The sequence below is a fragment of the Ursus americanus genome, chromosome 36 (genome assembly GCF_024610735.1).
Source record: "Ursus americanus isolate L20-20 chromosome 36, mUrsAme1.1.p, whole genome shotgun sequence".
Classification (NCBI taxonomy): domain Eukaryota; kingdom Metazoa; phylum Chordata; class Mammalia; order Carnivora; family Ursidae; genus Ursus; species Ursus americanus.
The window spans coordinates 7,324,429-7,338,439 of record NC_142162.1 but is presented as its reverse complement, the minus strand read 5'-3'; the positions used below and the strand labels follow the sequence as shown (position 1 = coordinate 7,338,439).

The window sequence follows — 14,011 nt, the reverse complement described above, 5'->3', positions numbered from 1 at the left end:
GCTTTGCTGTAAAAATTATCTCTAGTTTATTAATTAGTAGGATTGACTCTGTTTCGTCAAATTTGTCAACTCACTTTTATGGCCAGACCAGACCTAGTACCGACGGTATTTCAGCCATATGAAATTACTATTTTTAGGAGTTAAAATGGTTAAGTATTGACAGTTTTATATGGCTGAATGTAATAGACTGGACTGGGATAGAATAACTACCGGAAATAAACTTGTTCCTGAAGGGGTTTGTGAGAAAGTTTAGAACATAAGAACTAAAGGGATATTTCAAAAAGTTCAAGTCTACAGAATATTTGATAAACTTTACTGAAATTATTTCAGTATAATGTGTTAAGTTCTAAAAGCCTATAGTACAATAGTCTTCAAAAGAAACTTCACTATTATGAATCAAGTTTAATAATTTATCAGTATATTTAATATCAGTAATATTTGTCAGACTTATGGAGCTGAATTCTAATGCAGAATAGAAGAATGACCAAATTAAAATGACATAAAAATATAAAAAATCTTTGCTTATAAATATTCTCAATGTAAAAATAGTGAAGCATTTCTTTGATAAGCAAGTCTTGTGAGAATGATCTAGAAACATGAATGCTTAGTGAGAGCTGACAGAGAAGACAGTTCGATAAATGGTTAGATCCAAGAACTCACACCCTTGTCCGAGGGCAACAGGAGTTGTTGTTCTGGTTCATCCATGTGTTTGGTTCTCGTGGGTGCCTTGTGTTCAGTTAATACGGTACAGAAGTGAAGTGGCCGTAGAGGCATTATGCTAAGTGAAGTGAGCCAGAGAAAGACAAATACTGTATGATGTCACTTATATGACTATCTAAATACACTGAACTCAGGAAGAGAATAGTCGGGTGGTTTCCAGAGGCAGGGGTGGGGAGTGGAGGACACGGGCGAAGGTGGTCAAAGCTATCAACTTCCTGTTAGAAGGTGAATAAATCCTGGGGACAGCATGGCGACTATAGTTAATACCGTATTACATATCTGAAAGTTGCTAACAGAGTAGCAAGGAAAAATAACTTTTTTTTAAAAACCATGTGAGGTGATGATGGATGTTAACTGGGGGTAGAAATTTCACGCTATATATATATATATATATACATACATATATATATATGTATATATATATATATATATAATCACATGTTGTCCACCTTTAATACAAAGTTATATGTTAATTATATCAATAATATTAGAAAAGCATTTTTTTACAAGAGTGGAGGGAAGCTGCTGGGGATCCCGGGAGCTCACCATCCTCAAGTCTGCGGGGAGGTGACCGTGCTGCCTGACCCTGTAAGGGCAAGGGACAGGCCCTGTGAGCACAGAACCAGAACCAGCAGATTTTATGAAACCTCGTGAATCTTTCCATCTTAATGACAGCAAGGATTAAATATAATGTATAATAGAACATGACTAACATTTTATCAAAACATTTTTCTTTTATAATTTTTATTATGCCATGGAATCCCCTTTTTAAGTGAAAATACATCAGATACTGTCAAAGGAAAAACAATTTACAAAGTTCTATTTACATGTAACTTTTCCAGAGTGCACCTATTGCACGAAGTGAGTACGTGGGTTACTTCATTCAAATAACAGGAATTTGCAATTTAATGAGTGAGATAATTCTCCTTGAAATCTCTAACAATCTGCTGGTTTTCTTCAACACAAAATGTTTATTTGGTCTTCTAAATGACAGGCACCCTTATGAAATGTATTTCGCCTATACTTAAGACTTCGAGATCTAAGCTACAAGTTTATAGCACCAAAATCCATTTTAATATTGGTATTATTGTTGCTTTTTTCAGTACAATTTCATGTAGACATAGTTGCAAAATCAACTTCAAATATGAATGTAAAATTTTACAAAATGGGAAATGAAAAGATTTTAAAAAACAGCAATTTAAAAATGCAAAGAGTATTCTTTGAGTCGATAACCAGGTAAGCATAAATCGGTTAGCCTACGGAATGTTTTAAGGCCTTGGAAAATCTTTGGTTTAAAAATCAAGGCTATTTCAGAACCCTAACCTAGTACAGCATTTTAAAGCTACATAGAAATACTGTGAGTTACTAAAAGGCTAAGAGGTGCCAGAATTTAAAGATCAAAGTAAACATCAGTTTTCTCCCTTATAATTCTTGATTTTCTGATTCAATTGGGTGAATGGTCTTTAAAGATTTTTATGAAAAAATGTTTTCTTCAATTATATAACGAACTGTTGTAGCTCAGAACCGGAATGGTACAAGCAAAACACATCTTCATACCTCGGTAAGTCACAAATGAGAAAGATATGACCCGTGCGTACGATACGCATACTGGGTAGGGCCCCACCTACCTAAATTTTAAAAAACCTTATGGTAGAAGGGGTCACATGCTTCTCAACGCACTGACTTACAGAACAGCACAAGCCAGAAAGCCTTGCCGTGAGTGTAACGGGGGCTTCCAGACTTGCTGCATGTGGACCCCCGACCCTGCGGCGAGTAAGCAGTCTCTGGAATCGGGTACACTGCCAAAGTTGTACATGAAAAGAAAGACAGAAACACTTGTTAACTTGGAAAAAAAAAAAAACCATCAGTGGTCTCTAACTGAAAGGGAAGGGTGCAGAGTCCATCTTTGGCCCCACTAAAACACTGGTTACGGACTCAGAAAAAATAAAGACAACCCATTCTTCCAAGGGAAGCTTTCGCCTGTTGACAAGGCTTATTACCAGAGCACCCAAGATGCTCCGGGCTCGTTCAGCAGACTGTCCAGCCCAGGCCAAGGGAGTGACACTTTGTAATTCAATTTCAAAAACTCTTCTTTAGACCTGTCCCCTACTCTTAAATGGGATTCTTCCCTTTAGTCCCTGTAAATGATCTGGCCAGGCCTGAATTCCGGAGGCCAGGAGGACTCCGGTTCCTCCCCGCCGGTCTCCTGTAGCCGCGCGGGCTCTGCCATCTACTCCAGCGGCCGCCCTGCAACAGGGCCGGATCCCCGTCTCCGCCTGGGCGGGAGGTGGCGCTCACCCCAGTACGCTGTTCCAGCGTTCCCTTGAATACCGTGAGCATGAGCAGTAGGACGAAACTTCTCTCACGAGACATGACTTTTACACAATGTGGACAAAAAAGCATAAGAAGAAAGGAAACATAATAAAAATCGGATTCATGGAGGGCGGTTTCCCTTACTGGCCGGACAATTCGTAGCGAGCGCTGAGTCACGACCGCCTGTGCGATGCTGGCAGCGCGCGCGCAAATTCTCACGCTACTGTGCAACAGCTAATTCACCCCAGGCCAGGTTCTCATGTACAGTAATCCTCAGTTCCAGTGACCGTTTTGCACGTGCCTCAGACTCAAATTCCAGCGCATTTATTATCTTCGATTTCACGTGTTTAATAACAGCCTTTTTTCTCTTTATCTTAAATAACCGAGAGTTGGCTCTAGGTCTTTCACAGGGAAGAAAACAACTGTGAGCTTTCACAAAAATTTAATAATGCCCAATTAAAATAAAAAACTATAATGAACTTAGACATAACGATAGTTTTAAACAAAGTACATAACCTGGCCAAGCTGATGACTTTGTTTAAACAAGTCTAGGTGTTGCTGACTCACGTCCATCAGACAAGCGCAGTGGCCTGGAATATGCAGGAGGCCCCTTTCTCTCTCCCAGAGATGGGCTTGTACTCCTGAACAGAGGACCAGATTTTGAGTCATCTGTTGTGAAATTCCGCCATTTTGCTTTCTTGATAGAAACAGAAAGCACACTCTTGCCAATTTCATGTATTCTAGAACACGGAGAGGGCTCCTGCGATGGGATAAGGAAGGTTCTGAGGAAGGTCTTGTACCTAACAGGTGCAACAGCAATTCTCTCAGTCATGTCCCTTTTTGACTTAAAAAAGATTGGTCCTTAAAATGTTCGTATTATTCTACATAAATGATTTCCTAAACTTCTTTCATAATTGTACTTTTTAACTCATGAGTCATCACAAACCATTTAATAAAGCTAAATTAAAATTGATTTTAGCAGAAAGAAATGTTATAAAATATAAAATACCACCTACTATTGATTTTACAGTTTGAAACTGTTAACGTAAACTAGAAAAAAGAAACATGTAGTTAAAAAAAAAAAATTTCCAGTCTTTTCCCTTCTACCCAGGAAAATGTTACATCTGACATCACCACCATGAGCTCTTGGTGACCTCTTCAAGTCTCCCAAAGATTGGATCTTGGTGGACTTACTGGTGGTCTCCCTCCACTCGTCTTTTGCGAACTGTGAGGGGAAAAAAAAAACTGTTAGAAATCCTGGTTACTTTGTTAACTTGCTCGTAAGGAACGAGTTTCTGTATGATCCAGTTAGAGCCGTACAGAAATGTCTATTTGTTGTTCACAAGGCCATTAAAATAAATTCACATCCTTCATCATTGCCCTTTACTTGCTGAGAACTCAGGGGCTTCGAAATGTGAACCACGCGTCCTCAGCTCACTGGAGCACCCACAGGAGCAGGAGAAATCTAAACCACTGCCCCGCATTCACCTTGACGTCACTGCACCCGTCTCATTTGTTACTAAGAACACTGATACCTGTTAAGACAGGGACTTACAAACTACCATGTTAAATTTTGAAGTCACATTCAGACAGATGGGATTAGAAAGCATCAAAAGTAACAATTTGCATGTTCTCTGACGGGTACCACAACTCATTTCCTTAGTTTGTGAAAGAACATACCAAAAACATTTTTGTCATTTTAAAGGTAAGTGACTTGCTACTGCTTTCCAAATTCTTTTTCCAGGGTCTTCTACAAAATGAACTGGGCTCTGACAAAACAACAAAATACAAGGCAACGAACGCCTCAGACCCTAGTAATGTGCTGCGGTCCTATCTGGTGACCATAATAAACTTCGGCCACCAAAGGGGTCAGGAGCAAAAGAAAGGTGCATGTCTCAGGAGCCCCCAGCCGCTTCCCAGACTGGTGACCCCAAACCCATAGGCCATACGTAGTGACGGCAGGATAGGCTCTTCCAGCAGACATTCAAGGGATGTGCATAAAAGCTTGTCCAGCCATTGGGTGAGTGCCAGCTAGGAAGCAGAAACCAGGAGAACTAAAGTAGCAAGCTCCCATGAGCATTTTTACACTTCGCTAATTAAGTACAACCCTCACTCCAGATTTTAGTCCATGTTAATGAAAAGCAAGTCTTTGCTGAAATATTACGGGAAAAAATCAGAGACCGGAGTCCTCAAATACAAACCTAACTCATATACGTAGATCTCTGAAAAACACAGAAATACTTTCCTGAAAGACAAACCAGATTAACATTTCCAAGAGAATACTGAATTGCAGCAGGGTTTGGTTATTGGAAGACCATTTCAGATGTTAAAATGCATGTCATAGAAAACACATGTAAAGGAGGTCTGTGACAGAGGGAGCAGACAAAAAAGGTTGGAAATGATGTGGCTAGTGGTGTGCGGACAGTAACAGAGTCAGAGTTCAAGCAAATATTGCATGTGTGCCACGGACCCTCTCTGCTGTTCGCAGCTGGGACGCTTCTTAGCTGGAGAGATGGGAGTAGACAGGATTATTTCCATCAACAGGGAACAATGAGAGGTAAGACATCAACACTGAAGATTCCGACGCAGCCCCACGTGCAAGGTGAAAAATAACTAGCTGCCCCGGAGATTCTACGGTTCAAGTTTTGATCTTTGAGCTCTTTCTGGCGGCTACGTGTCAGACTGCCGGTACGCACACGTGCTCCTGATGCTTGCCACCTTGCCACGTGCGCTGACAGCGACGCACAGGGCTGGGGAACAAGCGGAGGGTGCTGGGAGCACACACGGCAGAAGACCGGGCCAAGAGCCAGGTCGGACTCTTGCTCCTCACTCGGTGCCTACCTGCCACCAGCGATTCCTCGGTTCAGCCCCTAGATGAGAGGCTCATAAATTTGGCCGTACTACCAACTGCCTTTTTAAAAAAGATTTTGTCAGAGAGAGCCAGAGAGAGCACCAGCAGGGGGAGCGGCAGACAGAGGGAGAAGCAGGCACCTTGCTGAGCAGGGAGCCCAATGGGACTCGATCCCGGGACCCTGGGATCACGACCTGAGCCGAAGACACTCAACTGACTGGGCCACACAGGCGTCCCACCTATTAATAATTCTTTGGCAATTTCTTTCCAAACCCCACTGCACTAACAAGTTCTCGGTACTTTATGATCAACTGCAAGTAAGTTCTAACCTCACATCCTATCTCTAGAAGAATAAAAAATGGAGTTTTTGAAGTATCGTTTTAATCACGTATTCAGAGGCCAACAATGGCTCTCAAATGCCACCCACAAAAAATCCAAAGAAACTAGGTTTCTTCCCATCTAATTTTAGTGCCTTTTACCAGCACTGCCTCTTAATCTGCTGACGTGACTTCTTCACAGTTAGCTTCCAGCAGCAAGGACTTACTGCGAGTTCACTCTGGGGGCAGCAGCCTGCAATGCGAGTCCGTTCTTACAACCTGCAAGCTGTCCTCAGCATATAAATAACTAGCTTGATGCCCAATTTGAGCTTTTATCCGTGTGCTTCCCCACTCCAGCAATGACCCGATTCTCATTTCATGGCTGAAACTCTGGCTTGGCTCAGAGTGAAACCGCATGAGGTGGGGGTCTCCAGAGCTACCCACACAAAGCTGTCTGCTTTCTCTCACTTCCGCTTCGCATCAGACCACACCTTCCACGTGGCCTCCTCATCCTCTATTACTCGGGGCCACGGACACCTACTCAGCGGCACAGTGCCAACAATAAAGGACCCAGGAAATAATTTTCATGTGTTCTCTCATCGTTTGGCATAGTGTTGTTTCTCGATGTAATTAGCATGACTTTGCAAATTACACTGAGAATCAACAGTACACCAAACACACCAATTTTCTAAAATGCAAGAGGCTGGGGCGCCTGGGTGGCACAGCGGTTAAGCGTCTGCCTTCGGCTCAGGGCGTGATCCCGACGTTATGGGATCGAGCCCCACATCAGGCTCCTCCGCTATGAGCCTGCTTCATCCTCTCCCACTCCCCCTGCTAGTGTTCCCTCTCTCGCTGGCTGTCTCTATCTCTGTCGAATAAATAAATAAAATCTTAAAAAATAAAAAAATAAAAAATAAAAAAAATAAAATGCAAGAGGCTAAAATCTATGGGAAGCTAAGTCATCAAAGGAGACAGAAAGGGTTTGAACTAATACTCTTCACTGTAATTTGGGTGGAGGGAAGGAAGCTGTAACTTTTCTGCTTTAGAAACCTTTAAGAATGCAAACTCGAATACGGCCGAAGCCTAAAAGAACTGCATCCCTTTGAAGTGTTACTCCCTTTAAGAAGTCTTATTTTAATTCTTGTCTGAACACATTTAAAAATATTTCAATGATAAAACACCAACTTAAAAGAAGACTCAATTACTGGAAACACGTAGAAACAAAATTCCAAGCATCATATTCTTTAATTCAGCCTTGGCTGGAAAACTTATTTCGAATAGAAGCACAAGCCTCAGCAGTATCTTCAGTAAGAACTGCGAAAAGAAACGGGCAGCTGCTGACCTTGACCGATGTGTGCAGCGAGAAAACAAAGTGCCCGGTAATGGCTATGTCAGGGAGACGGATTACGACAGCAGACACGTGCCACACAATACAAAACGTGGATCAAAACTGTAATCCATATTTTATCATATAAAAGTGAATTTCTGTCTAGGCCTGTTTGATAAAAAGGCCAAAAACTTTCCTGAAATGTTGAAATCTTCAATAGCTCCAAGAGGAGACTCATAACTAAGAACAAGATTTTTGGTCCAGGAAGCATTTATATTATGTTTCTGGTAGAAAACTGTTCGCTTAAAGCTGTGAAATGTTTGTGACAGAAGATTTCACCCACAAACCCAGTAATCACTACAACTGCGCTTAAACTGAACTCTAATTCAATCAATATAAAAAGGACTGTGCAGTTAAAAAAAAAATCCCTCTAATACATTAGCTTAATGATACAATTCAGAGATTTGATTTGAAATGCATGTGTCTTACCTAAGTCATTGTTTTTTGTTACAGCGTTAGCGGCCCTGGTTCGGGGTCCCTGCTGTGTAAACTGATATCCAAATTTAAGGATATTTGTATTTTCCTCAAGCATCTTGGCCATTTCCAATTCTACAGCTGTCCCCAACTGCTGCCTCTGCAATAATTAAAATAAAAAATAGTATTAATAAACTAGATCAAAATACTTTTCAAGGTAAAGTCAAGACTAAGACGTTCAGGTAAATGTTGACTCTGCTGGTCTTTTAAAATTTTCCCAATTCTTACAACATACATACATAAGAGAAACAAAATTTTAAAGCTCAGTGTATGTTCATACAGACATAAAAAAACTGGATTACCACAAGGAGATACAACTTCATACCCCTTATTATAAGATGATGATAACCAAAAAGACAATAACAAGTGTTGGCAAGAACGTGGAAACACTGGGAAGCTCACACATGCTGGTACAAACGTAAAATGGTGCCGTGGCTGTGGAAAACAACTTGGCCGTTCCTCGGAGAGTTAAACAGTTACCACGTGACCTTGCTATCCCACTCCTAGGTATATACCCGTGAGAAATGAAAACCTACGTTCATATAAAAACTCGTGTATGAATGTTCATATCAGCATTATTCCTACTATTCAAAAAGCAGAAACAGCCCACATGTAATATTCAGCCATAAAAAGAGTAACTACTGATAGATACTACAGCACGGATGAAACTGCAGAATATTCTGTAAGTGAAAGAAGGCAGACACAAAGACCACATATTGTATCATTCCATTTACGGACAAATGTGTAGAGACAGAAAGTAGATTAGTAGTTGCCAGGGCTGGTGGGAGGGGTGATGAAAATGTTCTGGAATTAGTGGCAATGGCTGCACAACTCTATGAACATGCTCAAACCCATACTCAAAATATTAAGCTAATATTCTGGATGCTTCTGATGTCCTCATCTCCTTTTAGGCCACCACCTTCCCACAAGGCTCCCCGAACGCCCTCCTCCCACTTGCCTCCTGAGTCCCCAGCCCCTGACGTGGAGCGGACTGTGGCCTCCTCAGTTACTGCTACAGAACACTGACCTGATTGTCAATCTTGAGCTCTGCCAGGGTTTCGTTATCTCTTAAAGCATCCATCAGTGCCAGAATCCCAGCTCCGGTAATAAAGTTGGACTCCATATTTAAGCTCTTCAAATTCTTGTTCACTCTTAGCATATCTGCAAAAGCCTAGAAATTAAAGAAAATAGAGATAAAAACTGACGCACGTATCACATATTCTCCCTGCCATAAACAAATACAATAATCAGAACTGCTCTGGTGTTCCTCATTAGACTGTGGTAGCCTGACAGACCACCTCACAGGCCTCGCGTCTATTTTTTACACAACCCAGTCCCGGTGTTTAGATTGGTCGCATGAAATCCTCTGTCGGTAATATTCTCTGCTGCCGTCCACACCGTATGTTCACTCATACCGCACTCCTCCTTTCTCCCGTGTGTCTCACACTCGCTCTCAGTTCCTGTGTAGGACTAACTTCATCAAGGTGTCTTTGGAACATCTTTTCTTACTCGGGTCTTACCGCAGCCGGGTTACTGTGTGGCTAAAATGAAGATAAATTACGGACTGATTTTCAAGGCCGAGATGGGAAGGGATGCGTGAGGCAGAAGGCCAGAAATGCTCACAGCTTCCCAGAACTTAAAGTCAGGTTAAAAGAGAAGGCAAGAGGGAGCAGAGATACTAGAAAGACCTTGGGACAGCTCTCTATACATGTGTACTTCTCATTAGTGACAGCTAGCTATGTGGAACAAACCCCTCGTCCATCTGTATATACACTTCTCCAACTATTATCTGATTAAGTACTGCGCTGTAGGTTTAGAAATAAAACATACAAGTCTTTGCCTGATGGAACTTACATTCTAGTGGGGGGGGTGGATAATCAAAATATAATGTCAGATGGTAAAAAGAGCTGTAGAGAAAGAAAACACGGTAGACAGCGCTGGGGGCAGGGGTGGTCAGGAAAGGCCTCACCAGGAAGGTGACATTGGAGCAATGACTCAAAGTGGTGACATAAAACAATGTGAAATATCTTAGGGAGAAAGTTCTGGGTACAAAGAGAAACCAGGATGAAGGCCCTGCATTAGGGGCACGCGTGGCACATCTGAGGAAGAGCGAGAGGCTGTACGTCTACAGTAGAATGAAAGAAGGGGCAACAGCGGAGCCTGGCTGGCACAGCTGCCTGAGCGTCCGACTCCTGGTTTAGCTCGGGTCTGCTCGTGTCGTGGGATTGAGCCCCACATCAGGCTCCGCGGTCAGCATGGGAATCTGCTTGAGGTTCTCTTCTCTCCCTCTCCCCCTCCTTCTCAAATCCATATTAAAAAGAAAAAATGGGGCAAGTAAAGGATTATAAGACCACTGAAAGATTGTGATTTTTATTAGTGAGATGGGGAGCTGCTGGAGGGTTCTGAGTATAGGAATGAGGTAACTAAAGTTTTTAAAAAATCATTTCTGGGGACGCCTGGGTGGCTCAGTTGGTTAAGTGTCTTTGGCTCGGGTCCTGATCCCAGGGTTGGGGGATCGAGCCCTGCTCAGCAGGGAGTGTGCTTCTCCCTCTCCCCTACCCCCCACTTGTGCTATCTCAAATAAATAAATAAACAAATCGCTTTTGATGCTATGTAAAAAAGCTGGCTTGGAGTTGGGAAAGGTGGACGGACACAGGCAGCTCAGTGAGGAGGCTAGTGCAAGAATCCAGATGAGAGAAGATGCTGGCTTAGACCGAACAGCGTGGTAGTTGAGGAAATGGTGAGAAATGCTTAGATTCTGGAATATTTGGAAGACAAAGCTGGATATACATTTACGGGTGTGAGAAAGGGAAATCAAGGATAACTCCATTTCTTTTTGTCTTGAGCAAAGGAAAGAATGAAGTTGTCATTTAGTGAGACAGGAAAAAATAGGAGAGGAGCAGCTGTGGGGTTGAAGCCAGGAGTTTGGTTTGGGACCATATGGGATGTCTGTTACACAGCCAAGCAAGGGGTTAAGCAGGCGGACATAAGCATGGAGTCCAGGAGAGGGGTATGAACAGAGGATAACAACCCTGGGAGTCCGAAGCATATACAGATAACACATAGCAACGAAACAGAGTGACATCACGCAGAAAGTGAGTGTAGACAAAGAAAAGAACAGGACCTAGGACTAAGCCCTGGGCCATTTCAATGCTTAGAGATTGGGAAGATGAGGAGGGACCAGAGAAGGATGTCCAGTGAGGAGAGAGGAGAATCAAAGGGAGTGATGTCCTCAAAGCCGAGTGAAGAAAAAGGTTCATACCATGACTGACTAGGATTTAGCTCAAGAATGCAAGGTTGACTTAATATGCAAAAGTCAGTCAATGTAATACACCGTATTAATAAAGGACAAACCACGTGACCATCTCAATACACACACTGAAAGCATTTGACAAAATCCAACACTGTAGATCCATAAATGGAATCCTCTGCAGATGTTAAAGGAATGGTGTAGAACTTTATGTAGTGATATGAAAAGATCTCTAAGATATATTGTTCACCGAAAAATTAAGTTACAAAACAGCATACATTGTGTGACTTCACTTAGGGTTTTTAAAATTGTAGGGAAGAAATATAGGAAAAAATAAACATAAAAGAGTAAATGCATTGCCTAATGGTGAGTTAAACATCAACTGAAAAGACAGTAAACCTTGATCATAAAATCAACTCGGCCACCTGTGTCACACACCACAGTCACACTTTCTATTCTCAGTAGCAGCTTACTTACAACAGCGACGGGGTCATTGCTACGCGTGGCCGCAAGACTGAAGTATTTCACGTGTGTGTTGGTTTCCAAAGCTTTTGCAAAATCTTTTAGGGTTGGAACTGGGATATTCTTGGAAGACAATAATGTGAAGTATAACATTTTAGTTTGCAGGAAATTCGGTCCATTAATCAAATATATTTGTACTTACTTTTTTTCATTAAATGTACTCAGAAATTATATAAACAAAACATTTAGCCTACAAAGGAAAACAAACGGCCTCCTTCCCATCTGTATGATTTCTCTATTACGGTACATTTGCACAAACCGCTGACCGAGAGCAGAGTAGGTATCATTTCTCTAGCATTTTTTGATTAAAGAAACTTTCATTATTCTACACTTAACTATTTGGATTATAAGACATCAACACCTGAGTATTCAAAATGGATCCACTTTTCTACAAAGGGAGAGATGTCACTTAGTTTAAGCTGTGAGATATTAAGAGAGATTAACCCTACACTACCTGAAATGTGGAAAGATGTAATTCTAGAAGGCACTAATTTCTCCCTTTAGTACCAAGACTACAATTCCCTGTAGCTTAGTTATTTTCAGATCATTACCTATTGATTTAGATATGCGAGGACTGAATTTTTTAAAAATTAAAAATCAGTGATCAACTAGGAATGTTAGCTTTTTCCAAGGCTTGCTTGCTTCCGCTCGCAGGAAGGAACACCTGCTAAAGGAGCACAGAGGTCTTATTCCCTGGGTTCTTATAATTCCCAGATGCTCTCTCAGCCCTCAATTCAGACAAATCAAGATTTAAAACGAGGGATTCTTAAAAATAAAATTAAATGAGGAATTCTTAATGCAGCTATCATACATTGACTAACACTCAAGAGAGAATCTAAATTTACTCTTTGGTAATTCATCATCCTATGCCCTCCCAACTCATTTCTTCTTTACTCCAGGGAAGCACTGCATTTTTTTAAGACTCAAGATCCCAGAAAGCCCACTACTAGGTGTTTACTCCAGAGAAACGAAAACACATGTTCACCTGTTCATATGTGTTTAATGGCTTTATTATAATCATTCCAAACCAGAGGGAATCCATACGTCTATCAACTGGTGAACGGATAAACGAATTGCAGCATGTCCAACCAACAACAGAATACGACTCAACAAACTACTGACACATTCAACCACACAGATGAGTCTCAAATGCGTTATGCTAAGTGAACGAAGCCAGACTCAAAAGGCTCGTACTCTGTGGTTCCATTTACAGGACATTCCGGAGAAGGCAAATGGAGAAGGGAAAGAAAACAGATGAGCGGTCAGGGGCTAGAGCTGGGGGCAGAGAATGACAACAAGGGGGACTGACATGTTCCTCATCCGTGGGATGGCTGTACAACTTCTGCACTGCTCAAAACTCATCGAACTGTACACTGAGCAGGCAGAATTCAGTAGGTGCAGAGTTTGGTTCAATGAAAAACAAAAACAAGACTAAATGCTCTCAGAAGCAGGCAGTACTTTGGAAGCCAGAAAGATTTAATGCTGACAGCGTGTAGGGTTTACATTTTTATATGATACTTTTTAAAAAGCAAGTCAGAAAAATATTATACTTTAATTTCTAAAATATAAAGGAATCTAAGCATACGGTTTCAAGCAAAAACTTTACCTTTAAGTAGAAAGAATCACACTATATCAAAACTGCCCAACTCTCATCCTAGATCTAACTTAAAGCAAGTCAAAACTTTATTATTTGCTTAGCACACATACCTTTATATTATTCAAATTAACTTCAACAAGACGAACATCATTTTCTTTAATTCTCTTTAAACTCTCTTCAACATTGGTTGGATTTGGTGGCTCATCAAATACTGGAAGAATCTTTTCACCTTTTACCACATCTGTAGTAACCAAAGAAAAGAGCAAGAGTCTCACTGGCTAATACTATTACGGAGAATGCATATATAACTTGATATCGCAAAGAACACGTACGTACACACACGTTCAATACAACTAACCAGAAAACTTTTTCCCCACAATTTCCAAAAGATCCTTTACATGCTGACATATATTGAAAGCATTCAAAATGTTATCCTCTCGTATCATTTTCTCTGAGATTTAACTGGTAATTACTATAAAGGGAGTACGAATCACAGACTTAAAGAAACACAGCCTCAGTGAGAAGAGTAAGGTAATGAAGGACACGTGACCTCTTTCTCTTATGGGAAAAGGGGGAGGAC

At 41.3% G+C, this 14,011-nt stretch overlaps 1 protein-coding gene across 1 annotated transcript in view; it reads right to left on the bottom strand.

Moving 5' to 3' along the window:
* Positions 1 to 2,568: 2,568 nt before the first annotated feature.
* Positions 2,569 to 14,011, bottom strand: part of TMOD3 (tropomodulin 3) — a 75,830-nt gene continuing 64,387 nt past the window's right edge. The window contains exons 6-10 of the mRNA XM_045812038.2: positions 13,542 to 13,672; positions 11,790 to 11,897; positions 9,090 to 9,233; positions 8,018 to 8,162; positions 2,569 to 4,258 (exon numbers count right to left, since the gene is read on the bottom strand). Of these exons, the coding sequence (XP_045667994.1) occupies positions 4,224 to 4,258; positions 8,018 to 8,162; positions 9,090 to 9,233; positions 11,790 to 11,897; positions 13,542 to 13,672 (563 nt within the window). The 3' untranslated portion in view covers positions 2,569 to 4,223. The remainder of the gene's footprint in view (positions 4,259 to 8,017; positions 8,163 to 9,089; positions 9,234 to 11,789; positions 11,898 to 13,541; positions 13,673 to 14,011) is intronic.